Below are 27,895 nucleotides of genomic sequence, written 5' to 3' on the forward strand. Positions count from 1 at the left end.
TAATTCCTAGATCTATCTTAGCAAGTGTCCCGCCGGGCGTGGGAAAGGATATTCAACATTTGTATCTCGAAATTCCTTGGTCGAAATTCGTGGAACGGATGATGGCGTGCGAGTGTGGGGTAGATAAATCTGGAATTTGTGCAGTTATGATAGGAACTAGGAAATACACTAAAAAAAACTTCTTGCGCCGATAATTAGCACTGCTTTGTCCTATTTCAAACGCTTATCCACCATGTTCTCTCTCTCTCTCTCTCTCTCTCTCCTTTATTTTCTAACTACAAAGAGAGAATTTCATTTATTGTAGCTATCTATCAACATTAATCAAGCTCAAACACATTTTACTTTTGGGGTCATCTTCTAGAAACTTGCAAACAAATGGTGGGCAAAAGAAACTCAGATGTGAATGAATACATCTCAACAATTGCTCCTTCTTCTTCTTTAAAAAAAAAAAAAAAAAAATTGAATCCCTATAAGTTCAAATTCCCTTTCTAAATTCTCATGAAATCCAAGACTGAAAAGAGGAAGCTTACAAAAGGTCAAGAATGGAAAATTGTGGCGATTATATTAGATCTCCAACGAGAATTATCTCTCCAAAAGGTGCATCCATTGTTGCTTCAGCCAATGACTTCATCATTCACCCAACCAACAACCCTTGTCTCCCTCATTCCTTGTGTACACTGTACATGCCATCCCTTGTGTACACTATAAAAAACATATTTATGATGTACGTGAGATAAAAAAATAATAATAAAAAATTGTGTTTATGATGCAAGCAGATAATCCGTCCGCATGCCTCCGAGACAAATTATTTGAATAGTTAAGTTTGTTTGTTTTCCACAAGTAGAGATTGCTATAATAAAAACGTTGGCCATAATTCAAGCTTTGCTTTGATATCTTTACCTAATTAGACAGACAGAAGAAGATATTCCCGCAACAGCTGACAAAAAGTAGGACAGGTGGACATAACGTCTTCACTTTAACTTGTCTTATGAGGAAATTAAATGTCAAGAACTCAAATTTTACAAATTACGCCAAAAAAGTAACTGTTTTTTTCATTCATTAATTTGTGGCAGATCTTCGTATGTTTGCTCCAATAATTGCACTTTATTGGGGTAATAAGTGTTTTGATTCAATTGGCTTTTGTCCAATTTGCTTCTTTTAGGCAATGATTTTCTCCCTATCTCTTTTATTTTTCGAGGAACAGATGGGGAAACTGCTTACAGTATGATATTTGGCTTGGGGCCTGGGCCAGTCTAGCCGTGTCCAGACGGTGTCATATGGGGAAACGGGTCGGGTACCAAGTGAGAGGGAATTTTTTTTTCTTTTTTTTTGTTTAAAGAAGTTGTGAGAGGGAAATGCTAAAAAAAAAAGAAAAAAGGGTTTCTTTGTATGGGCCTGTGAAAGAAGTAAATGTAATACTATTATTATTATTGCTTTGTCCGTATGAATTGAATGCGGTATATGCTCTTAGCAGAAGGTGCACTGACTTTGAAGTCCTACTTGTGGTTGATACTGCTGTCTTGAGAGAATTTAAAGACCGGAAATTACCACTTATTTTGTGGTTAGTAGGTGACGCTTCCGGCCGTTCAACAAAGGAAGGAAGGAGGAAAATTACATGTGCAAGGAGATATTTTATTGCCCATTCTTACCTCTATGGTAATTTAGAGATTTTGCACATGTGCATATAAAACGACATTAATGCATCCAAAAAAAAAAAAAAATTTAATGGTAGTACATTTTAGCTATGAGTTTATAAGCCAATGAAGTTTATTTATTGATGACAGAAAATAAATCAATCTTTCGTACCGTGATAATATATATACTATCGACCCTGTATGATATACGTGGCACGCATCTGAACCCAACCTGCTAATGCCTACAGTGTCACTGCAAAAAAAAAAATTTTTAAAAAAATACTTGGTCCAATTGGTTGCACACATTAAATTTACCCGCGGTCAATTTTCCAAACTATTTACTAGGTGACTTGTGCAACTCTGAATGATTGACTAAAAGATTCCGGGGAATACTGGAAAGGGAGTGCATATGTGTCTGATGGGCCAAACTGGTTTGATTTTTTTGCTTTGGAGCTAAGACTTTCTTGAAAGTGTAATTTTCACACATTCAAAGATGTAACAAACACGGTCAATGCCGATAATAACATGGAGTTTGTGTGAAAGCTAATTGACTAACGAATATTATTGCTCTTTTTTTAATTCATCGTTATATAGATAGTACTATTTTGATTGTAAACAAATGCATCTCAAGGCCTTCTTCTTCTTCTTCTTTTTTTTTTTTTATTAAAAGTACAACAATAATATTTATATAATCTAATTTATCGTATTCTACAATAAAGGGAGCCTAAAAATATATGCTGTATAAGGGGCTATCAGGTTTACCAATTCGACTAGGTTCACAAATTCCATTACATCAAAGAGGTGTTCTGACAACTCTTTTAAATTTTTTTCGCTGTAAGTGAGATTCGAATTTTCGACCTTCACGGCCGAAAGACAGGCTTCAAACAAGGCCTCCGGCTTACTGCAGAATTTGACAATCAAATAGTCAAGCAGTCTCTGTTGTGACAGCAGTTGGTATTGGAAAATCATAGGTAGAATTTCAATTTTTTTGCCTTTCCTCCTAATTGTGTCCATCTGGCGACTGGCCTGGAGACTCAAGAAAATGGACCGGCATTTTGGTGGTTATTACCTATCACATGTCACGACATTAGGTATCCATATTTCCCCATCAAACTTGTTCTCATGTGGCGGAAGCATTTATGCGGATTCCGATGGTTTCTACTTTTTTTTCCCACTTAATTTTTCATTTACTATTCTTGTTTTATAGTGGGATTTAATTAATCTGAGCCATATGCTTACCAAACTCTACTTTTTTTGGATTCTTTTTTCCTCTATTTTTTTTTTTTGCTTTAGTTGGAAGGATGAAACTCTTTCCCCGATTCAGGAATCATAAAGCAGGGTCTGGTTCTTTTTCGTAATTGAAAATGATAGGCTGAAATATCTATGCACTATATGTTATAAAATGGATCATCGATCGGCAAAAAAAAAAAAAAAAAAAAATCTCATATTAAATAATTAAAAGACAAAAGAGAAATCACCACCACAGCCATTCATTGTAAAATCATCAAGAAAATGCAGATATATATATATATATATATGTGTGTGTGATAAATCCGGTATCATCTTTACTCATTGTGGGATGGGATGGGATGGGATGTCCCAGATATTAAAAAAAGTGGTTGTAGTGGTATTCAATTTTTAGCAGTATTACTTAATGACGATTTACAATGTTGGTATGATAGATATAAGAGCACTTGTCATTATCAGCTTACCAATCCCAAATCTTAAAAACTTTCACAGATGGGATGGATTGCGGGTCAATTAAGCTTAATCAACCTTAGATTAGATTATTTGTTTTTCCGTTTAGTGATTAAATTATTCCCTTTGTGAACTAAGACCGGAACGTGGTCCCTAATAATCCATTGTCATTGTCATGGAAAATGTGTGAAACTTTCCAACTAGTGGAAGATTTTACTAAGGGCCCCCTCCTAAGTGTATGGTGAGCTAAGTCTTTCATTATTAATTGATTACTCTGGACTCTATCTCATGGTTTGATCTCGGATTTTTCCATTTAATGAAGTCTTCAGATCTTTTTTTTTTTTTTTTTTTTCTTCTCTCCTCCTCTAGTTAGATGGAAAAGAAGACTTTTAAAAACACAATAATTAATGTTCTTTCTTTTTTCAATGCCATATGTTGTAATCTCTAGAAAAAGAAAAAGGAGATTTTTCATCCTAAAAGCCCTATTCAGCATTCCCATTTGTGGTTGGATATTTGGCGTCTTTAACCCTTTTCAAGCCACCATAAACTTCTTGGTCAATATGTCACGCGTAGAAGTAAAAGAGAATCTCCAACAAGAAACAAAAGCAAAATACCCCTATATGTTTCCACTTCAAAAACCCCCCCCCCCCCCCTCCCAAAAAAAAAAAAAAGAAGAATATTGTAGATTGAATGGGCCATCATTAGAGAAGAAAAGCATCATCTTGCTAGTAATGATCACTTATATTTAGAGAAGGGTTTTGATTTTCTGACTTCTTTTCTTCAATTTTCAGAAGAAAGGGAGAGGGAAATCAAGAATCTTTTAAACCACTTTTGCATGATTACTATTCGGAGTCGTATTATTATGGGGGCCAAAAGTGCAGCAGAAATAGTGCAGTGGCATCTGTAAAGGCACAAAGCTCCCTTGGGTACTTTCCTAAAAAAAAGGAAAAAGTGAAACAATCCGGTTGAGTGAATCGCAATTAAAGATTACCCATTTTCAATTCCTTATTACAAAACCACCGAGCTTGGCTTGGTGGCCATCAGGGAGAGGGTCTTAAGTCTCTCGTTGGATTATAGATGGAGGTTTAAATCTCACTTACAGCAAAAAAAAATTTAAAATTGTATCAAAACATTCATTTGGTCTAGTAAGGTATTTGTAATTGCTAACTCCAAACACAGCCTCTTCAGACTCTCCTTCTTATGTAGTCTAAGATAGATAGATAGATAGATACAACAGTTGTCGTCTTCGAGAATTACAAAATTAAAATTCGGTAAATCTCATATAATATCATGTTGAACCCCACTTTTTTATAAGATCATATTTTGTTAGTTCTGTATTCATCCTTTTCTTTGCCACTAAGATATTTGAGTGCTCAAATCTACCTCTTTTCCGAGGAATTAGTAAGATACTAGTAACTTTTTTTTTTGGGGCTTTGGGTGAATTATATAATAATAACAAACTAAAAGTTATTTTCATGTAAAATTTTTGAGAGAAAATTATTGATCAACAATTAATATTTGTCACCTCGTCCCACATTCTCCTATTCTGCAACAATTTCACATCTAACAAAGATCCTGGCCGCCGGTATATATTGATGGATGATGACACGCGCAAGAAAGATGCACGCGTATCGTATGGACATTGGACTCACTTCTGTCCCGATATTCGTGTTGGATTGTTAGTATGTTAGCTTCTAGATATGGCCCAAGCCCAAACCAGTCATGTTAGCTTCTATATATGGTATTAAAAAAAGATTAATTCTGTGGAGTACATTAATATTATACTTGGTTGGCCCACTCCCTATTTTACCACCAAATTAATCACATCTTAAACTCTTACCCTAATGGTTTTACTATAGTTGCAATTTGGAATACAAAAAGAGGGTCAGATGAATGTACTTAATTTATTGTCCATGAAGAAATACAAGCTTACTTATCGATAACTGAATTGAACCGAACAATGCTAACGAAGACAGTTGATAATCCGTTTTACTTGTAATTTCAAATGTTAAAATCATCGAAAAAGTAAGTTGAAAATCACTATTAATCTCCTTTTAAATAAAAAAGAAATAAGAGACATAAACTCCTGCAAAAAAAATTAGTGGTTAACGACTATTTCTTTTGTCCTGCATAGAAATTGTATTCATAGAAAGATAAAAATTTTTCTGTAAAAAAATCGCAATCCAAACAAGTTAGCAAGGTAGGCGTTAGCATGCATGGGAATCCAAAGGTGTTGCTGTAGATCGGGATCTTATGGAGCGAACGGCCACGTTCTTGCTTCATTTGAAATAGCTGTGCGTGTATAGTTGAACGGCTTGCACCGTATTCTGAAGTGTATCTTCCCACATTTTCTTTTTTGTAGCTGTATCTCATATGAAGCCAAAAATTAAAATCCCAAAAAAGAATTGTTAAAAGGAAATATAAGGCAACCAAGCCTCATCATGTCAGCCTCGAATTTAAGTCATAAAATCTCGTTCTTCACGTTCCATTAAATGCTTTTGTCAGCGCGTTGAGAGTGCGTCAAATTGACTGCCATCTCTTTATTTCATTCAAACTCCACCACATAAATTAGGGCAAAAAATCGCAGTGATCCTCAAACTTTCAATTTTGCACATTTTTAGTCCTCCAATTAATAAGTGCGTAAATACAGTCCTTCAATTAATAAAAAAGTGCAGTCATAGTCCTTCTGTCTAATTTGACTGTTAAGATGGACGGGAAGATACAAAAAATAAACGAATAATTTTAGAAACCTCCCTTGAGGTTTTTAACAATTTCATTTAGCTCCCTTGATGTTTTAAAAATTACACATACCTTCCTTATCGTCTAAAATGACAACACTATCCTTGAATATTTAATAAAATTTCCTTGTTTGGTATGTTTATATTTAGAATGACTTTTAAAATTTTCTTTTATTCTTTTCACTTCTTATTTCTTTTTTTAAAAAATTTTTGCCATTAAAACTGTAAAACTATCACTATTATCTCTAGTTTCTATTGCAATCAAATGTCCAATTAGTGATTTTTTATGAGTTAACTTTATATGCAATCCAATGTTTTTGCTGATATTTATTTTCTTTTTTTGGTATTAAACTTAACAACAAATCAAAAGAAAATGATCCAAAATCACTATTAAATTATGATAATCCAACTATTCGAAAAATTCACAAATACTAAATGAATTATTTCAACATTTTCTTTTCTATTTTATAAATTTAAATCCATAATAAAATACCATCAAAAGTATCCTATCATAATGATAAAATTATTATTATTGCCGTTTATCAGTAGTAAGGTACGAATATGAAAAATTTGGCACATTTTTCTTATAATTATACTGGATAATCTTATAATTGTATAGGGAAGTAAATTAAAACTCATTGCACGAGGGTATTTTTTGGAAATTCATTTAAAATTTTGACCAAATCAATATTATTTTAAGGTTTTATTACTAAAACTATCAAATCAAGGGAAGTATGTATAATTTTACAAAATCAGGGGAGCTGAGTGAAATTTTTAGAAACCTCTAAGGAGTTTTTTTGTAATTATTCCAAAAATAAATGTCATGTGAGCAATGTGTGAGGTGTTTCCCATCTGTCTTAACAGTCAAATTGAACGGAAGGACTATAACTACCCGTTTTTATTAATTAGAGGACTACATTTACGTAATTATTAGTTGGAGCGCTAAAGGTGCGCAAAGTTGAAAGTTTGAGAACCACTGCGGTTTTTTGCCACATAAATTAAAACCGAACATATCCTCAAATGAACAACAAGGGCTCTATTTGGATTACTGAGTTTTTCAAATACTATTGCTCCGTTTGAATTAACTATTTTTAGGAGTGTTTTTGAAAAATTTTGCTGTAGCGGAGTTTTTAGATTATATTTTGGGATATTTTCAGAAAATATTTTGAAATATTTAAGAATAGAAAAGTTTCTAAAATATATTTTGAGATATTTTTTAAAAATTTAAAAAAAATTAAACTAATTGTTAGATTACCTTTTAGAGTACTTTAAAAAAAATTTATTGTGTTTGAAAAATTAGTTTTTGAAAAACAGTCCCATCCAAAAATTACTCTAAAAAGTAGTTTATATCTTTTTTAATGTTTAAAAAATACCCTAAAATATATTCTAAAAACTCATCTACTCTTAAATATTTCAAAATATCCCAAAATATACTATAAAAACTCTACTACAGTAAATTTTTTCAAAAACAAAAAAAAAAAAAACCTAATCCAAATGGATTCATTTTTTCTTCTTACCTTGTTTTGGGGCTTTCGGGAGTACGGGTTCGGCGCAGATGGAGGAGGAGAGTCTTAATAATGGGAGTGTTTGGATACACACATTATTTCAAATAATATTTCGCTTGCATCATAAACACATTTTCCAACCCACCTTTTTATATTCCCAATCAACTTTTTATTTCACATACATCACATCACAAAAAGTGCTACAGTAATTATTTCAAATAATATTTCAAATAATACCCTATCCAAACAAATTCATTATCTTCTTCGAATGGGATTTTGCCAACCCAATATTTTTTTTCAAGGCTTCAATCAATACGGTTTGTCCCGTAACGTCGTGTTATGTTTCCTATTGTAAAGACCCTAAATTTCCAAATATTTTCGTGCCCGCGTTGCGTTCCCCACAAATTTAGGACTTCACTCGACCGAATTTCTGCCTTTTAAGTCAACCAAACTTTTTGAAATTGAGAATTCTTCTAGACGTCGCCTGATATTACATAAAGCAAATTCTTCCTTCCCACTTCTTAAATCTCATATCTTTTCTACCTGAAATAATTTTTAAAAAAATTGATAAGAAAAATTTTCATGTCATAATCTCCCAAAAGTTACTTTGTGATAAACATTAGAGATAAAAGATTTGTGCAGACAATTACGTCTTAAGCAATTTTAATACTACCAATTGGAGGAGTAAATAAATTTGAGTTTTTTTTTTAAAAAAAATTTATTATGTGAATGCAAGCAATGATATGTATCTTTGTCTAATTCTTCTTTTGATGTTAATTTGGTGGAAATTTGCTATGGAACTTTAAATAAATAAAAAAAAATGCTGTCAATATATCATTTGCCTTTTGAATTAGAACCTACGCAAGGAATGGCATTGTTTGGATTGTAAGTTTTCATTAAAAAAAAAATTCTCTAGACACATATTTTAATTATTTTTTATTTCACATGCATCACTGCAGTATAGTTTTCCACCCAAAAAAAAATCCAAAAACTCACTATCGAAATGGAGTCTAAAATCTCTATCTCGTACAAAGATAGAAAGGAAATCTGTTGGAACAGCTTGTGACTTCTAACGTAAAACAAAATGGAAATTCCCAGCCATAACGAAGTGTCGGGAAGGTTAAGATCGTAAATTCGAAGTTTCCCGGAATCTGATATTGTCCGTACATATCTTTCGCACAGCCGTGCTAACGGCCAAAATTCCCGATCTCCGCCTTTGTGGCTCTTCTCTCGCAAATCCCAATGTCGATTACGTCCATGAATCTTGGGCTTCCATAATGGCATTCCCTTCCCGGCAACAAAAACACCCTTGTTCTCACTCAATCAACAAAATTGCCCTTAAAATGCCCCATGACAGTAATGTCCTTGCACATTACCAATCCAATGTGGTCCCCAACATTGACCATCATAATTCCAAAAACACCAATCTGTCTGTCCTCTGGGGCTGTCCTGTTCCTTTGATCCCTCACTACTCCCAAAGATCTAATGCCATCTGCTTTACCCACGCCTTTTTTTCTTTCTCGGAAAGTCCCACTTAATTAAGCAAACCGTAACTCTGCAGATTCGTCTGTTCTGGACAAAAATAACAGAGACCTAGCATTTTCTTCACTATTATTTGATCCTGGTGATAAAACAAACATTTGTCTAGTGCCGATGAATCATTAGATGGAGGTTTAGGAAAGAAGTCTAGAAGGAATGAAAGATGATGAACTTCATGCCATGCCATGAAAGAAGGCTAATTTGTCTTGTCACGGGTTAGCATTGGGTTTGAAAAGTAAAAAAAGAAAGGATTTTTTTGGCCATTTCAACTTTTTCTTTCGTCGACAATGGACAATGGTAATTTTTATTTTATTCCGTCTCCCACTTTACTTTACGCTAAGAGGTGTCAATGGGAATTCGAAAGGAAGTGAACAATTACTGAATCAGATAGATGATTGGTGCATCCTTGGTGAAATTTTTTTTTTTTTTTTTTTAAAATTTGGATAAAAATGCGAGCCAAGAATTTGATTTCTTGACCTATATTTAAAGAGGAACTAGTGACCACCTGAGTTGGTTTTATGATTGTTTCAACTCATGGTAATTGTTTCTTAAAAAACATTATCAGGGATTTGATTTCTTAACCTATATATATATTTAAGGAAAGTCCAGCGGGTCGGCCTGAATTGGTTCTATGGCCATTTCAACTCATGGTATTTGTTTGTTGAAAGGACATTATTAGGGAATGTCTTCTTTAGTGACTTAATCTTTCTTAGGTAATAATCCTGCCCAAGCAAAAATATACCAGGTAATAATCCCTTTTTTTTTTTTTTTTCCCACTTCCACATGGGTTCATTTTTGGGTTTTGTTGGGTGTTGCATTGTGCAACTAAAGATATGCCTTTTGGGGATGGAATTGATCAATGACAGTGACAGCAGTTTCGATGATGTGGGGACAATACAAATGGTTGATTGGCGCAATCAGATCAGTCCGATCTATCTACCACTGTTGTATGATGCCGAGTCTTAGATATGATTTTGTTAGGTATGATGCAATTTTCAGAACGCCGCAGGCGATAGTTCACATCGTGCGGACCCATTTTTTGTTTTGTACTGCGCAGTTTTTTTTTTTTTTTTTTTTTTGCCCTTTTTCTTGAAGGGAGATCTATCTCTTTATACTAGGAGAATTCATCAAAACCTTCGTTCTAAAGTGAGCATGAAATTTACATATTCCATTGATTTGAATCTAGATCTTAACTTGTGGAAATGCATAAAAAAGCGCAATCATGAATTTATGACACGAGTCACCAAAACATAGGAGCCAAAATCATGGTCTTTGCATAATTTATCTCTTAAATATGAGAATCAATTCCAAAACTTTTTTTCTTTTTATCGTTTGAGGAGATATTTTATTACTATTGTAATATATTTTAATCTTATTTTTTCGCATTTAATTCAGCTAAAACATGTGTTATCATGGACAATATAAAACCGTCAACTGAGCGATGGCAAATTAGAGAGATATAAGGATTTGTGATTGATAAAGTACAATATTTAGTTTCTCTCTTTTGTCTTTGAAAAATTGTGGAAGACGGTGACAAATAGAGGAATTCGATAAGCATCACTAGATTTAATGATATTTGAGTAACAAAATCTACCAAATTGAATGGAAAAAATAAAGTCACAAATTGACCCGAAAAATTTTAATAATTAATGAAAGCGAGACCTAGCTAGACATCAAATCCGCATACATACTCGGATTGTGGTGATTAAAAACATTTAATATATCTAAATCATCTTTAATGTGTATCAACTGGTTGCATTCCAGCCACCTACAATCAAACGCCAGATAATTCAATTTTATGCGTAATCCCTCAAGATTAATGAGCTAAACCAAAACGTTATCAAGGAGTCAAGTTTGGATAAAAGAATATTATTTGGAATAATAATGTAGTATTTTTTTTTTTATTAATTTAGTCAATGGTTGCGTGAGGATGGCAGATTTATAATTTTGGGGACAGAACAAAATTGGGGACACCAAACACAGAAATGGCCCAATTGGGAAATACAAAGCCCAGTAGTTTCCTTATGGGTTGGGAATCCAGGATATAGGGCTGGACTTTCGGAGTTTAGCAATTGGTCCTGGTCCATCCAAATTAGCAAAACCCATTTAAATTCGACAACTAGAGAGAACTGCTCCCTGTGCTCACAAAGCCTCGAAAACTTGTCCCAACATTCAACAAATTTTAGCTTCATAAAATAAATCAGTACACTGAACAAGTTTAGCTTTTCATAATTTTTTTTTCTTTTATTTTATTTTTTTTTAAGCAGAAGAGGGATGAAACTTAGGAAGCGAGGAGAGAATAACATCGAGCTTTTCATAAAATTTATGGGACAGATAACTTAAATGTATTATACGATTTTTTTCTCATAAATTTAATCGCGTAGACTTTCTCAAAACTTTTTGAAATGAAAAATAGGGAGGGTTGTAGGATTTAGATAATTAAAAAAAATAATAAAGAAAGGAAAGTCTCTGTAGCATTTGAAAAATAATACCACCAAAATTCCCTCGCTTTTTCCCCTGGGCTTTTTGTCCGTGCAACCATGTGCAGCGCCAATTTTGACATCAATGCGTGTGTGGACGGTGGAATATATTCCTCACAACCAACTTTCCAGCTGGAAAAAATGCGAAAATTTGACTATCTATTTTCATCCATCATTCATCACTTTTACCAAAATGCATTTTCTTTTCTTATTCTTCGAGAATAAAAAAGAGCCATCACCTTTTCCGCCCCCCTCAGTTTTACTTTCAACGAAGAAATCAGAATTAAATTATTAATCCTTAATCCTAGGTAAACCTGCTCCCTCAGTTTTACTTGCAGAGTTCTTTTCATAGCTAGCTGAGTTGGTATTAACAAAATAGTTGTGGCTTATGGAAAAAAAAATTTTAGTGACTTTCTCTAAATAATTTATTTAAGAGGCATAATATATACTAACACGCATGTAGAATATTTATAAGAGAGAAATTTCAATCCCAAGATGTTCGCCGCATTATCTAATTTTGAAAAAATATTGCTAAATCCTAAGTTTTTTTAGTTGACAGACAAACTGATAATTTGTTGGCATGACACTAATAATTTTTGAAAAATTGTACGGTCTTTTTCTGAGTAACATATTCTTAAATTAAGAAGAACAAATAAGTATTTTTGACTCTTAGATTATAGTAATAGTTTGAATTGTAAATTATTTGAAATAATTTTGTGAAAAAAGTACTGTAGTATTTTTTTGATATGATGTATATGAGATAAAAAGGTGGTTGAAAAATATATTGCTAATGAAAATAAGTCAGTATTTGTAAATAAAGTGTAATAATTTTTACAATCCAAAATCGTGAGAGGTTTCTTAAACAATCAATTTTCACCCATCATTCATCGCTTTTACCAAAATGCATTTTCTTTTCTTTTTCTTCGAGAATAAAAAGAGCCATCACCTTTTCCGCCCCCTCAGTTTTACTTGCAGAGTTCTTCTCATAGCTTAGCTGAGTTGGTATGAACAAAATAGTGACTTATGAAGAAAAAAAAATTTTAGTGACTTTCTCTAAATAATTTATTTAAGAAGCATAATATATACTAGCACACGTCTAGAATATTTATAAGAGAGAAATTTCAATCCCAAGATGTTCACCGCATTATCTAATTTTGCAAAAATATTGCTAAATGTTATTTCCTAAGTTTTTTTAGTTGACAGACAAACTGATAATTTGCTGGAATGAAACTAATAATTTTTGAAAAATTGTACGGTCTTTTTCTGAGTAACATATTCTCAAATTAAGAAGAACAAATAAGTATTTTTGACTCTTAGATTATAGTAATAGTTTGAATTGTAAATTATTTGAGATAATTTTGTGAAAAAGTACTGTAGCACTTTTTTTGATATGATGTATGTGAGATAAAAAATGTATTGATGATAATGAAAATAAGTCAGCATCTGCATCTGTAAATAAAGTGTACTACTCCCTCCGTCCCACTTTGATAGTCCTGTTTTTCTTTTTCGTCTGTCCCAAATCGTAGTCCACTTTCCAATTGAAAAATGTAGTTGTATTTTAATTTTTCTAAAATACCCTTATTCAATGTAAGTTGTTGTTACTATAAACCTACTCCATTTAATGAGAGTTTATTCTTTTTTTACCATCAATTCAAGTTCCCATAAAGTTGTACTCTAATTAATGTGAGGGTATTTTAGAAAAAAAGCTACCTAAATTGATTGTTCCAATAAAGTTAACTATTTTTTCTTAAACTGTGTGAAAAAAGAATCAGGACTATCAAAGTGGGACGGAGGGAGTAATTTTTACAGTCCAAGATCGTGAGAGGTTCCTTAAACAATCAATTAGAATTTTCAATAACTTTTTGTTTTGGGAATCTTACTCGGTGGGCCGCAGGTAGAATACCACTAATACCCTTTACCATTGTTTAATGCCTTTTATTGGGTAAAGTGAGCGCCGATTTCAAGCAGAGCAGCTGCTTTCCTTGCTGATTAGATTAGACCGCTGCATATTTGTCTCTATGCTCGCATTTGGAAGGTTTGTTCCTCAGGGATATATAACACTAGCACAGGAGGAATAACAAGCCTCTCTGCTTGATCAATTAGCACTATAAAAAGTAGAAATCCCACACCACATTCCTCTGAGAAAGAGTGTGTGGTTTTTTGAGTGTGAGCATTGTAGAATGGAGAAAGCTCTGGTTAAAGTTGGAAGCATAAAAGCAGGAAGCTTTTGGCTTACGAAGAAGGCCAAAGAAGAATTCAACAACATATCTGAAGATCTCACTGTAAGCAAGAGAACCCCTTTAATGCATTCTAGGCTTCTGCTTCTGATTTTTTTTTTTTAAATCTTTTTTGGCTATTGGGATGGGGATTATCTGTAAAGCTTTAGTCTTTCTGGGAATTTTGCTGATGTTTGATTTCTGGTCTATTTGGGCTGTGCCCACTTAATTTTATGCTGTCTTTAGTGGTGTGGCTATTTGATTTCTTGATAAAAGATGACTGAATCAGCTTATTTGATCCCTATTAGAGAGAGCAAACTACAATGTCAGCAAGTCAGCAGGGTTGAATGAACTGTTTCTGGGAAATGGAATAGATCTTAGTCCTCCAGAGCCTTGAGGTTGAAGGCTTGAAGACCATAGTTAGTAGTTTATGCAGATTGCAAAATGTTATCTGCTTTATTTTAGTTAGCATAGCATGAAAAAAATCAGTGAAGAAAGTCATTTCCATTCTGGCCTTCAATTGATTCATTGTCACTGCCCTTTTTCTTAGTTCTTGCGTCTGACACACTTGAAATCAGATAAGAATGTAAACGGGTTCCAACTTAACAAAAGACGACAATTAGAAGAAGGGACATGGTGATCAATAGAGGAGGTCTGGAGATTCTGATGCTTCTAATAGATATTTAATACTATAAGAAAAATAGTTTCTTTATTCAGCAAAAAACACAAGCTTTTCCTTGCTACTTCAGGATGGCCAACATTATAAGATGGATATAAAGTACTGGTAGCTGATCATGCAACTAAAAAGATACGCTTCTTGCATTTTGAGTATCTTATAGAAAGCACGCGATAGCATTATTATATTAACTTACTGAAGCTTTGTTGCAGACTTTCTCAAGTACTGTTGAAGAGAAGGCAAAATGGATTTTCAACAAGCTAAAAGGTGAACGCTTGTAAATCTATTTATTTTGTATCGGTTGCTGTGGCAACAAAAAGTTGAAACAGCGATGAAACACGTTAAAACCAATAAGTTTGTGTACTTATTTCCTTTTGAGTACCTGGATGCATGCGCATAGTTGCTACATTTGATCTGCATACGGATACAGAGTGAAGTGATGTCTTAATCTTTTCTGGTTGATTCTGTGGACATCTTTGATCCCTTCAAGATTAAGTGGAGTCCTCTTCCATTTGATTGCCAATCTTCCGTCTTCTTCATTATCATTACTGATCAAGTCTGTAAATGGATTTGCTCTGTTTTCTTTCCTCTTCCTTGTAAAATTTAACCATCCTTAGTTATTATGCATGTCAATGTTGTATCTGCAGTGCTGCAAGTACTTTAAATACTTGTCTTGCCAGTAAAATATTGTACAATGATTTGTAACATGTTTGAAGATGGTCAAAACCATGCAAAACTCAGTTTTTGTTCTTCTTCTCTGTAGGAAAGCCTCTGAAAAGCTTGCCAGATCTTCTTCGAGAATACAACTTACCACCCGGTCTGTTTCCTCAGAATATATCAAGCTATGAATTTGATGAGTCGAAGTCCAAGCTGACTATTTACTTGCCAACTGCATGCGAAGTGAGCTTTAAGGACTCCTCTGTGATAAGGTATGCCCCAAGGGTGAAAGGCATCCTCACGAGGGGTAAACTAATGGGCATCGAAGGAATGAAGACAAAAGTGGTGGTGTGGGTTAAGGTGACAAACATAGCTGTTGAGGGCTACAAATCAGATAAACTTTGGTTCACAGCTGGTGTGAAGAAATCAAGGCCAAAGGTTGCCTATGATGTGCCTCATGATGCAATTAGGATTAAAGAATTTTGATACTATAATATCTTAACGGGTCATCATTTCCTCCCTCCTCTTGACAGCATTGCCAGTGTTCTTTTCCCATTTATCATGGGTTAGACTAGTTTAAGTCATGAATGATGCTGAGTATTAGGTTCTGTAGCCCGTCAGTCCTTGGTGCTTTTTATGCTGATATTTGGACGGAAATAAATGATTGGGTCTAAATGTAGCAATGATTTAGCTTTTGGAGATGGTGATTGGTTAAGCGGATTCTGTTTTTATTTGCAGAAGTTTCGAAAACTCGAACACAAGTAAATCTCACTCGGACTCAACTCGCCCGTTTACTATTTTGATCCATCCTTAATTTTTCTAACTTGTTGGATTAATATCAAGAGAATAACAGATCCAGTCTGCAATAACTCGTATACAGTTTAATTCAAAAACAATGCAGCAAATCATCCTTTTCTGGCTAAAAAAGATCCCTTCTGATTGACAAGCTTCTCACAAGACCAAAAAAAGGAAACGAGCAAAAAGCACATTTGTGGCCAAAAATCGAATTTCAATGCGACTTGTGGTAGTGTTAATCTATGGCAACATTGATGTATTTACACGCAGCAAAGGAGTCCCTCTGTGTGTGTGTGTGTGTGTGTGTTCTGATCACATAGCAACAGCAGTGGACTCACGAATTATCTCGTATACGGATACAACATTCTCTATACTCAATAAGACTATAATGACCCATTCGAGCAAATCGGACCTCCTATTCTGCAGAACTTCTTGTAGAAAATGAATGTTATGCTGCAAAATAAAGAACCTCATTCAGAATCAGAACAATGACAATTCGCTAAAGAAATTAACATATGAAATGTTGCAACCATAGACATGCATTGCTCATTAAGTAGCAGGCTGAAAAAATCTAACTGTATCAGAAATCTACTGTTTAAAAAAAAAAATCAGAAATCTACAGCAAATCACACCAATGCCTGTCTACATTTAGAACAGAACATTGATCTCATGCATAAGTCTGGAGATGGAAAACAGAGTGGAGAAAAAAGCAATAGTGTATCAGTAAGTGATAACTAAATAGGAACAAAGTATCAAAATGAAATTCACCTCCACAAATTTTAGCTTAAAATTGAGGTTTCCAAAACGTTGTGTGACCTCGTATTCTTCTCGAAGGTATTCATGTATCTGAGCATATTTTGCGTCTCTCCAAGCAATTTCTGATCTGCAAAATGATAAGTAGAAAAACAATAAGCCAAATCCTGCATAATAAACTGAACAAAGACTGGTAGAGCTAACAAACATTACCTGTCAAAGAGACCGACTTTCAGAATCACATCTGCTAGATTTGAGTTAGCCTTCCCAACAAGTTGAAAGAGCTTCTTACGGTCTAGCGTAAAAGTTCCAGTTTTTTCCATTCCGCGATTTATTTCTGTGAATTCTTCAACCATACCATCCACCTAACAGAAATACATCATTTACAACATTAATATCAAACACCAAGACATGGTAGTAAAAACTAACTTAATACATTTTAAAAAAGTTTCCAACATATAGAAAAGTTAATCAACTTTACAGCAGCTTACAAGGCCTGAATTCTTTTGTTTCCATTAGTATAGACAGTCCCAGAAAGTTGATTTTAATGATACATCTCAATTAGTTTACCTGTGAAACAAAATGGTCCAAAGCAATGCTTTGGCCAAGCACACTGCTAATTATACGGATGCTATCAGTATCCAGGTCTTTTAAAACAATGCAATCCAAACCTCCCTCCATATCCTTATCCATCATCAGCTTCTCTTTTACAGCATAATCTATTTTTGACAGGACAGGGGAACAAATATCAGAGATTACTTTGCAAACTCATTAGATATGAAGCAGCAAAGTACTAAGGTTAGCAGCAATAGCAAAGGAAATTGATCATAGAAATGTGCTAATGACTTGAGTTCAAATCTTTCAATCTATTCTGCAATTCTAACAACTCAATTGGAGGTACAGAGGGAATAATATGTTGCACGACACAGAAATTGATACACATGATTGCATTGTACATGGAGGATTTTGCCCAAGACTTTCTAGGAAATGGTCATTCAGATTAAGTTCCAGTCATCAAGGTCCTAGGAAATGTCTCATAAACTAATTATATGATTTAAAGCCACAACGTTGTCTGCAAAATGAAGACAAAATTAATTATAAGAGCAGAAATATATTAGAATTTATTAATATAAAGTGAAAATTTCCAAAGGATGTAATATTCGTGGCAGAAAGCAGGAAACTGATAACATAATTAAATCTAGATGTGGTCTTGAATTTGCAAAAAGCCTCTTGTATACCTCTTCCTCGAGTTGTTTGTGTTGACTAGGGCAAAAGAAGTCCCTGCATGAAATAACTTGAAGATTTATAGCGTAATGGCTATTGGAACACTGTTTTCTTAATAAACTCTGTAATTAGATAGGCTTAAAGGTTTATGACTTGTTAGTGTGCGCTCATGGGTCTGGGTACTCCAAGAATAGAGATGGTCAAAGAAAGCACCTAGTGATGATAAATTTAGCCCCGCACAGTAGATAAGGATGTCCTTTCTTATCTGTCCCACGTAAGCAATCTGCACTCCTGCAGATGCGAGTCCCTCTCCCTCCCAAAGTGGCATCCTTTACATAACCTGCTGCTGCCTCAAGAGTATCTTGACGTTACAAAAGTTAAGAAGGAAAAGATAGCTCCCCTGGTAAGTGCTGCACTTTTAAAGATTATGAAGTGAATATCACCACTGCATGACTAACAAAGGAAAAGGCTTTTAGCAGAAACCTGAAACCCCAACCTTCAAGCTAGTTAACACTCTCGATGAACTTCAGCTTTTATTCAAACTAACCAGTCCGAATTGCTAGCAACTCTTTGACCATGTGAAGAAACTAGCACGCAATCAAAGTGGGTATAGCCTCTTTGAGTGGAAGGAAGGGGACCCACCTACTACTATAACCATTACCACAGAAGCTGTGGGTCCTTTCTTTCTCTGTTTAGACTAAACACGTCTTTCAGCTGTGGACACAGTACCATTGCCACAGAAGCTGTGGACACTTCAATCTTGGCACTGTTATTTCAGCTGGAGTGGAATCAGAAATGGCTAAAACACTAAGGCCTTGGAACTACTACAGCTTACAATGGATAACATGTCAAAGACATGGGTATATTTATAAATCAAGTAAAGATGATCTTTTAATCTCATAATTACATATTTTGTGAAGCTTAGGATTGCTGTAATTATATTATTGTAGTTTAAGCAACCTGTTAAATTAATTCCAAGGTTGTAACCCTATGCAACTTTAATTATTCCAAGTTTACCAAAGATCCCAAAAAGTTCACAAAGAAGGAAAAAGGCCAAGTGAAGCGTAGGATGATTTCTTCAACCACTTAACAGAACGAAGACATTTCATTTAGAGATCTTACCATCTTTTCTCAACTCAGGAAGCAAACCAGAAGCATATCTTCTCACCATTTGCAGGTACTGTTCAGCTTCATGATCCTCCACATTGAACAGAACAGCAGAACCATACTGGAATACAATCATGTACTGACAGCTACTTGTGGTCTCTCTGACTTTAAAGTCCTGAGCACCAAGGGTTTTGTGATTCAAAATTCCATCCATAAAAGTCAGAATTAGATGGCTATTCATTTATACTTGAGTTGCACAATAGTATCTCCTCCAGAAACCATCATAGAGTCAAATAAATGATTTTAACAGTAAAAATGGCATATTCTATGTTATACAATAAAATTAGGAAAAATGTAAACTTCTTCACTCTCTTTGAAGGACACTTGCTCACTCGATACCTTTATTGCCCAGTGTCTATACGACTTAGAGTCAAATTTTGAAGTGTAGAACTACCAGCTAGAACTATTTATGTCACAACAAACAAGTAGGAGTTGAATTAGTATTCCCGTGCATGTCAGGCATTCTTTTGGGAGCAACCTGTAGAGGGATTCCTAATTCTTCCTCTCAGGCAATCAAAAGTTCTCTTGACAACCTCAGACTCCTAATATCAACTAATCAAAGGAAATAATGTCCCTGCAGTGTAGGAGAGATGCAGTCTCTTTATCACTTCATTCAAAAAGATTCACACCATCAATGGAACAGGCAATAATTAAAAGCGCCAAGTAGCCCCGGAATAAATAGGATTGTGACACATCATTTATCAGTTAACAACTCTTCTTACAGTCATGTTAGATTGAAAGTTGCAAAATCTGAGGGCAATGGAGTTCGTTGAGCGAGAGGTTGGAGGAACAATATATCTGGAATTCTCAGCTTGCATGCTCTTCAGGTCAATACTGCCAAAACCATGAATCTGAGAACCAGACATTAATAAGGAAAAACATGCAATTGCATTAATGAGAACAGAAGTGTCAGACCCAAATAAAATGTGCAGAGTAATGCAAACATTAGAGCCTCCACCATATTCACGAAAGCAATATCCAGAACACAGAAACTAAAATCAATTTGGAACGAAGATAGGCATATGCTGATTTAAAAGAGCAACCCGACAAGACTCGTTTTGCTGAAGATCGATTAGAAAATTAAAGAAACTGAAGATGAAAATAATAATACAATCCATCAGCAACTCATCAACAAGCAACAATACCAAATACAAACAAATCATTGGTGCTAAATACAATATAGGACCCTGGATCCATTTCACCCTATCCAGTAGTCAATGCAAAGTATCTTAGCCCTCGAAAAAAAAAAAGGATAAATGCAGGGTGACAGTCTACTACTAAGCATGCTACCTATGATTAAAATCCTGCCTGTATGCAGTGTCAGCAACTTGAATTTAGGATTATGCTCATGCAAGTATATGCCAAGACAGTTACGAAGTAAACATAACCAACGACCACGCAGCAATTACCTTCAAAATATCGATGTACAATCAAAACACAGTTCAACTTGGACATGTTACTGAAAAAGTACAAACTTGATAGTTGATCCATCAAAATTAGATCAATCCTATTCATCTATCAACCAAAAAAAAAAAAAAGATGTTCTTTCAGTCAGTTATCCTGAACTAATATGCTATCTGCACCATTAAATCTCCTATAGCAATAAAATGGATACTCTCCATTCATGCTCGCTGGTAGCCCTCCAAACCGCCCCCCCCCCCCCCAACCCACCCCCGAAAAAAAAACCATACAGACACCCACCAAGGAAAGAAGGTCCAACATTTATATATCTCATAAATAAGAACCCAGGAACGTCTCGAAAACCAGCTAATAACACACGAAAAAGTCTACAAATCACGACAAACATAACTAATGCTCAAACTACAATTGCTTAACAGAAAATCAAGTTTAAAACTTTAGATAGTGAACGGAACCTGGTGCAAAGAAAATAAGCTTTGATGGGGATTTTCCCAATGTCCACATATTCCATGGAATCAGAGGCGGAGTAATCATCAAGATCTTGATGGGCTTTGTAATCCAGGTCGTCAGCATACTGGGCGGCTGCAGATGAGGCGGCAGAAAATGGCCTAAAATCGAGAATTCGAGCTCTGGATTTTGGAATAGATGAAAATCTAAATAGTGGGTTCGGTCCTGAATTCGTAAATTTAGTCAAGGAGGCGATTCGTAAGAAATTAAAAGCAAGGGAAGCTCTCCATCCTCCCATTTACTACTTGAGAGGCGACGTTCCTCGGCCTTTTTTCTCGACTTGACTGTTGCTATATGTTAAAGTTTTTATTCTACTTTTTTTTCTTTTTAATGTAATAAAGAGTTGGAAAATTACACTTAACCCCTCACTAGCCACAGATTATCTTATATGACCAACTTTAACGCTTTATTATCACATTAACCCCGTTGGTTTAAATTGGTACAAATGTTATAGGCCATCTGGCATCTCAATTTTTTGGCAAGTTTTTTTTTTTTTCTACAAACTTTTTAAAAACTTAAACCACACAACTTCAACAAATCCTCCAAAGTTTTAAAATACATGCAGAAAAATATCCAAAAATACATAAAAAAATTCCCTTCTATCCTTCCTTTTTCCTCCTCCCACATCAACCAACCGCTATAGAATGCTCCATATGGTGATACAAAATATAATGTGATTTCATTTAACACTCTTAATCTCATAATTGTTAAGACAAATTGGAGGAAGGAAATACCAAAAAAAAAAAAAATCCTTACATGAAACATCAATTTCCCAAATATACAAACATATCAGAATGCTCATCTAAAACATTTAAATGTAAACATGTCAACTTTTTTATTCTTTGGACAATCACATGATCTTTTAGTAGTCATATTATAGTTATGTTTGGCTTAACTGCTTTTGAAATATTTTTTAAAAACTTTACCGTAACTATATATATGAAAATTTTTTATTATAAATATTTTTTGAATTGTTTTTTAAAGTATTTTTAAGAATTTTTAATATATATTTTAGGGCATTTTTATAATTTATAATTTTTTGGGGCATTTTTAAAAAATTTTTCACCACCCTTGCCACCACCTCCTCCCCGTACCCTTCCTTTCTCTTTCCTCTCCTTTTTCCTTCTTTCCTTCTTTCCCTCAACCCCAAACCCCTCTTCCACTTGCTGAGTGGTGATTGCAACTCTAGCCATGACTCTAGTCGCGACCTTCTTGGTTGCTATAAGAAAGGTCGCAAGTAGAAGCCATGAGTCGTGGCTTTTGTCCACAACCTTTCCGTCGTGACCAAAAAAGTTGGGGTAAGTTGAGGGGAGGGGGGATTGGGGAGTGGGGAAAGGGAAGGGTGAAGGGAGAGAAGAAGGAAGGAAGAAGGAGAGTGGAAAGAAAGATGGGGGGAGATAGAGAGGAGAGGAAGGGAGTGTCGTGGGTGTGAGGTGGTGGTAGAGAGTGATGGGTAATAATAGGTTTGTTTGGATTGCTTCATATTTTCCCAATTTTATTTGCTTACATCATCTTTACAATTTCCAATACACCTTTTTATCTTTCCGATATCTTTTTATCTCACATACATCACATCACAAAAAGTGCTACAGTAAAAATATCTCAAATAATCCCAAATAACTTACAATCCAAACAGACCCAATGTTTTTTTTTTGTATATTTGAAATTATTTTTGATATATTATATTGATGTGTTGTTTTTTAAATTATTTTTATTCATATGTTACTGTAATATTGTATATAAATAACTTGTTTTTAAAAAATTGCGTAACGCAAACGGATATTTTGGGTATATTTCAAGCATAGCATCCTCGTTTCCTGGTTAAGTTAAAAGGCTTATAAAAAAAAAAAAAGGCATTATTCCAATTTCTTCCGCTAATATAGGAGTTGGGGAGACCAAAGCCAGGGAATTTTGCAGCAAAATAACAGCCACAATGGAGGAGCAGCAGCAGAACGCTCTTCGTAAAACTTCCACCTCCCCGTTTCAGTCAAAGCCAATCCGCTGCATCGTCAAACTTGGTATGCAGTCTTAGTGTCTAATCTTTCCTGAGATCTGTGGTTTGTGTAGATTCTATTTGTTTAATTACTAGATTTCTTGGTCATTATCTATATAATTTGCATCCCTTTTAACTCGATTAGCCAAGGGTCCGCAGAATCCAATTCGTTAGCTGTATTAATCCAAAGTAAGTCTCTTTTCAGTAGATGATTATCCATAATCATGTAATAGCAGAGTCCAAGGTTAATGCTCCTTCACCTTCAGAATCTTGTTGTTTAGTTCTTGGATTTGTAATCTGTAGTATTTTTGAAGGGATAGAGGAAAAGAGTGCAGAGAAAACTGTTTCTTTTGAAGATGAGTTCGGATGATAAATAGTACACATTTGAGGGATTCAAGTTTTGTGATGCTTCTGATGCTAGGAAGCTGACAAACCAAGGACATGTTAACTGATTTATGAGTTGTAAGCCGACGGCCAACCCCAAATAATGTGGATAAAGGTCTTCTTTTGTTTGTTTTTTAAGTTTGGACGTGATTATCTTTTATTGGATATTTAGAGCTCTTTACAATTGGGATAACCAGGAATGAATGCATGTATAAATTGTAATAACCAGAAAAATATGCATACTGATGCTAGTAGTGAACAAATTCCTCCTCATATTTTAACATAATTTGCTGGTGTGATATTTATCTCACAGGAGGTGCAGCAATTACTTGCAAGCATGAGCTTGAAACAATAAATGAGAAGAATCTTGACACTGTTTCAAAACAGCTACGGCAAGTGATCTTATCATGTCCGGATTCTGGAAAAGTTCTTGGAATGGATTGGAGCAAGAGGCCAGGAACATCAGAAACGCCAAGTACCATTGATGGATGCTGTGATGAATTTAAAGTAGACTTTGAGAAATTTGTTGTTGTTCATGGTGCAGGTTAGTGTACATCTTTGTTGAAAAGGCTTATGATTTTTCATTTGACTATTTGTGATGATCCCATTCTTAATTCTCAGCAATTGAAATTGCAAACAGAACAAAAACTACCATTAACTGAAGTTTAATGGAACAGTATTGTTGTTATTAAAAAGGCTTGCAGATAGCTTAAAATTTAGATCTTCGTTTGCAGGTTCATTTGGACACTTCCAAGCTAGCAAATCCGGGGTTCATAAGGGTGGTCTTTGCAAGTCCCTTGTCAAGGCTGGTTTTGTTGCAACACGTATTTCTGTAAGATCTAACACTTTTCTGGGATTTTGATATCCAATCATCATAAAGTTATTTGGTAAAATGCTCAGATTTTAGATTTTTTGTTCCCACCTTTGATGTGCTGAAGATATTGACCTTGTCTGAGTATGCTTTCCAGTGATACTAAAATCCAACTTATAGCTTGACTTTTAGAATTGGCACTCAGGTGACTTTGGCCTTCGACTTGCTAAGTGATAACTAGAGGAATTCACGAAAAGTCAGTTTATTGTTCTTTATAATCATGTGATTGGCTGCTTTTTGTATCCTTCTTCTCTATTGTTGCTATAAAAGATGTTTTCAATTATGATTCTTTAGATATTGGCTTTCTTTTGCAGGTTACATCCCTGAATCATGAGATTGTTAGGGCTCTAGCAAAAGGTGCAACTCCAATTTAATATATCAGCTACATCCCTTTGATGCTTCTTCATTATGTATACGCCTAGCCATTCCAGTGGTAGTTATTCTAGCGACTATCTACCTGCCCATTAAATATGTATAAAGACCTGATATTAACATTGGAAGATCTGCTGTGAAATCTATTTTTTTTGGAAGTTTGTTTGTTTTTTTTTTTTGGGGGGGGGGGGGGGGGGGGGGGGGGTTGTTGAGGAGGAGAAGGGGAGGGGTGGTTTGTATTCTGTAGATGTCATCTTGAAGGCAATTAACAAAAATGGCATCAGTAAAGGATGCTAGACGGAGCATGAGAACAAAACTATTTCCTATTGCTGCTGCTAGATTTGCATGAATCAACTTAGCCATCTAATCTTCTGATAGTTGGTCATGTTTATCATAGGCATTTGTTGATGTTTCCATTTACACATGCAATTTCTGTTGACCCAGTTTTCTTTTGTTTGTCTCGCAGAGGGTATTCCTTCTATCGGAATGTCTCCATTTTCATGTGGTTGGTTGACGTGTGAAAGAAATGTTAGAAGGCAAAACTTTATTCTGTGAATCTTTTGATATCAAAATTATTCTAGTTGTTACTTTCTCTTGTATTTAGTTGATTGTAGTGAAAACAGATGTCTAATTTTGACTTATACATTTATAGATGGAAGCAGCCAATGTGAGTATGATAGTCAAGGCTTTGGATTCTGGCTTCGTACCTGTAAGTTAAACTTAAAATCGTGTGACTTGGACTTCTTGTCAATAACACCTTCTGAACATATTGCATTACCTTTTAGAGTTAAATAGAATCCTCTTTGATTTTGAGATGTGAGAAATACTTTGTTGTCAAAAAATCTGTGTTTTGTTTCCCTTTTAAATCTAGGAAATTCCTTAATTGTACATGGTCTCCTCATTTATAGTTGTGCTGTGTCTTCCGTAGACCTACAGCTATATTTAAAATAAAGCAATGCTATTGTGACAACTAATTTTAGTAACTCAAAAATTGTTTCTCGAGTTCTATTCTAAGAATCTAATTATGCACTCTGTTATATATAGCACACTGTAACATATGAAGTTCCTTAGTAGTTTTCTTTATTGACAACTTAAAATGCCCTTTATTAGCGCATAAATTCTGTATTTTAGTAAATGTACAGACATGCTTCTTTCTCCAACCCAGTGCTCTAGACCAGGTCACAGTTGATGTATGGGATGATAATTGAGTGACAGACATTATGGTGAATGGCCGCCATAAGTAGTGCATTATGCATTACCTCAAAAGTGTTAAAAGCATTTGCAATCATGAGACAAGCGCAAACTCTACTTTAAAAAATAAGGGAATGAAAACAGGATCACATTTTTAATGGGCTAAGCTTGTGTTTTACAAGTAAATAATTGTCTCGTGCAGTCATATTACAGTTCCTTCATCTATAAGATTATGGATGACTCGAATCAGATAGCATTTTAGTATGTAAAATTCAAGACTACGTGTATCTGTTCATATAATATGAAACTCAAGAATAATGTGATTTTGATTTGATGAATCAGGTTCTGCATGGAGATGCAGTGCTTGATACTTCACAGGTTTGACGTCTCTTCCCTGTGAGTGGCAAGGTGACTTGGCTATTCTCTGAATTAACTCCTTCAATGGCTTAGGATTGCACCATATTAAGTGGAGACGTAATCATTCGGTATTTGGCTGAAGAACTGAAGCCTGAGTTTGTTGTTTTTCTCGTATCCTACATACGTTGCTCAAAGGGCTTGGCAATAGATCAAGCTGTTCAAATTCGTTTAGTGCCATTTCAAAAGCAGTTCTAATACGTGGGGCCCATTACCCTGATAATATTGTTTCCAGTTTTTTTTTCTTGCTAGTTGACTTTTCAGTGTATGCCCTATACAAAGTTGACATAGACAGATGTCTTAGGAGTACATGACCGCCCGCCAACTGAGCCTGGTGCAGTACTTCTCAGAGAAATAGGTGAGCACAAGTCCATGATTGAGGATATATTGCTCTCATTCTCATGTTAAAACTCATGGGGGACTGATCGGTCATTTTACAACAGCTGTCGATGAAGATGGAAGCTGGTCGGTCGTGAAACCAAACGTACAAGATGCAAGCAAACAAGGTTAGATATAATCAATTTTTACTGTTATGAGGTTTTAAGTGCTTAGTTTCCTGTCTGTGGAACTGCTGGAGGAAACTCAATTATGTCGAGTAATTGTTCGTTTTGTTGGAATTTTCATCTGGACTTTCATTATTAGTAAGCATTCTATTGCCATCAACAGTTGTGGTAACTGTAGCAGCTCATGATACAACTGGAGGCATGGTGACTAAAATATCAGAAGCTGCTATGATTGCGAAACTTGGAATTGATGTATACATTGTGAAGGTAATATAACACTAACAAGTAACAGCTTTTATGCTATTTATATTAATTACAGATTAAGGGTTTGGGATGATACAGGCAGCAACGGAGCACTCCAGGATTGCTTTGAGTGGAGACCTGAAACACAATGTTCCTGACAGCTGGCTTGGAACAATTGTAAGACCTTTAAGACAACAGCAATGAACTGCTGGACGCATGATGGAAATTGGCGACTTGTAGAAGGGCTTTTGTCTGAACAGCAATGCACGCCAAACTGGGGCTATTGAAAGAATTAATCCCCGTTAGGAATCAAGTATCGGGAGGACCTGAGATATTTTTGTCAAAATCGTTCTTCGTAGCAGTTGGCAAGGCTTCATGTTTTGAAGCATCTTCAATTTCGTAAATTTCATTCTCGGGTTTATTGGCTGCGTTGGGTTGAATCATCAGACATGCTCCTTGAAACGTTATTTTCAACAAGCCAAAACATCTTGCTATGCGGGGACGATTTGGTCAACATTGAGACAAATATCAATTATTTGATTTACATTTCAATCATCTTCATCTTATACTGTCCTTCCGTCCCGGAGAACAAATAGGTGGGGATTTTTACTTCAAACCTTCTTTCCAAACCCTGCACCTAGCTTGAGAGAAAGAAGTCCAAACGTTTTAGCGATGTTACGAGTGCCAATGATGGAGTCTAACTAGTGCAGCAACTGAGCCAATGATAAAGCTAACAAGTAGGGCAACGCTCAGTTGGCCATCTGCCAGGCAAATGGATTGTTAGGGAGCCACAACGTCAAGTTCTCAACCTTCGTTTTTCTGTCCAACTCCAAAATTTTGGACACGGACACGGTTCCCATTGTTCTCGTAAGCAGATCTTCCTGCAACTAAAACTAGCTTCAGAAATTTTAATGCA

The 27,895-nt window shown here is 35.0% G+C and overlaps 3 protein-coding genes across 3 annotated transcripts; 2 read left to right on the plus strand and 1 right to left on the minus strand.

Annotated features, from left to right (window-relative positions):
* The first annotated feature begins 13,577 nt into the window (after positions 1-13,577).
* On the plus strand, positions 13,578-15,844 carry LOC113715769 (uncharacterized protein At5g01610). Its single transcript, XM_027240065.2, has 3 exons — positions 13,578-13,876; positions 14,699-14,753; positions 15,250-15,844. The coding sequence occupies exons 1-3, from the start codon at positions 13,775-13,777 to the stop codon at positions 15,627-15,629; spliced, it is 537 nt and encodes a 178-aa protein (XP_027095866.1). The 5' UTR covers positions 13,578-13,774; the 3' UTR covers positions 15,630-15,844.
* A 287-nt stretch (positions 15,845-16,131) lies between these two features.
* On the minus strand, positions 16,132-21,317 carry LOC113717307 (protein RETARDED ROOT GROWTH, mitochondrial-like). The gene is made up of 7 exons (XM_027242100.2): positions 20,957-21,317; positions 19,805-19,916; positions 19,038-19,197; positions 17,262-17,410; positions 16,905-17,056; positions 16,707-16,821; positions 16,132-16,391 (listed from the first exon to the last, which is right to left on the minus strand). Exons 1-7 carry the CDS (start codon positions 21,244-21,246, stop codon positions 16,251-16,253), a joined length of 1,119 nt encoding a protein of 372 aa, XP_027097901.1. The 5' UTR covers positions 21,247-21,317; the 3' UTR covers positions 16,132-16,250.
* A 1,437-nt stretch (positions 21,318-22,754) lies between these two features.
* On the plus strand, positions 22,755-27,534 carry LOC113717134 (isopentenyl phosphate kinase). Its single transcript, XM_027241797.2, has 12 exons — positions 22,755-23,026; positions 23,699-23,929; positions 24,120-24,217; positions 24,571-24,613; positions 25,095-25,156; positions 25,281-25,337; positions 26,162-26,197; positions 26,270-26,347; positions 26,525-26,591; positions 26,677-26,739; positions 26,900-27,003; positions 27,079-27,534. The coding sequence occupies exons 1-12, from the start codon at positions 22,942-22,944 to the stop codon at positions 27,181-27,183; spliced, it is 1,029 nt and encodes a 342-aa protein (XP_027097598.1). The 5' UTR covers positions 22,755-22,941; the 3' UTR covers positions 27,184-27,534.
* Positions 27,535-27,895: the final 361 nt, after the last annotated feature.

Source organism: Coffea arabica, chromosome 11c (genome assembly GCF_036785885.1).
Source record: "Coffea arabica cultivar ET-39 chromosome 11c, Coffea Arabica ET-39 HiFi, whole genome shotgun sequence".
Taxonomy (NCBI): domain Eukaryota; kingdom Viridiplantae; phylum Streptophyta; class Magnoliopsida; order Gentianales; family Rubiaceae; genus Coffea; species Coffea arabica.

What these genes read in the sequence shown, in the direction of transcription:
- LOC113715769 (XM_027240065.2), top strand. Translation starts at nt 13,775, where the DNA reads ATGGAGAAAGCTCTGGTTAAAGTTGGAAGCATAAAAGCAGGAAGCTTT. An exon ending in ACATATCTGAAGATCTCACT is followed by an intron (nt 13,877 to 14,698) that starts GTAAGCAAGAGA and finishes GCTTTGTTGCAG; the next exon opens with ACTTTCTCAAGTACTGTTGA. An exon ending in GATTTTCAACAAGCTAAAAG is followed by an intron (nt 14,754 to 15,249) that starts GTGAACGCTTGT and finishes TCTTCTCTGTAG; the next exon opens with GAAAGCCTCTGAAAAGCTTG.
- LOC113717307 (XM_027242100.2), bottom strand. Translation starts at nt 21,246, where the DNA reads ATGGGAGGATGGAGAGCTTCCCTTGCTTTTAATTTCTTACGAATCGCC. An exon ending in GCTTATTTTCTTTGCACCAG is followed by an intron (nt 19,917 to 20,956) that starts GTTCCGTTCACT and finishes TGGTTTTGGCAG; the next exon opens with TATTGACCTGAAGAGCATGC. An exon ending in AAAGTCGGTCTCTTTGACAG is followed by an intron (nt 16,822 to 16,904) that starts GTAATGTTTGTT and finishes ATCATTTTGCAG; the next exon opens with ATCAGAAATTGCTTGGAGAG.
- LOC113717134 (XM_027241797.2), top strand. Translation starts at nt 22,942, where the DNA reads ATGGAGGAGCAGCAGCAGAACGCTCTTCGTAAAACTTCCACCTCCCCG. An exon ending in TTGTTGCAACACGTATTTCT is followed by an intron (nt 24,218 to 24,570) that starts GTAAGATCTAAC and finishes TTTCTTTTGCAG; the next exon opens with GTTACATCCCTGAATCATGA. An exon ending in TGGATTCTGGCTTCGTACCT is followed by an intron (nt 25,338 to 26,161) that starts GTAAGTTAAACT and finishes TTGATGAATCAG; the next exon opens with GTTCTGCATGGAGATGCAGT.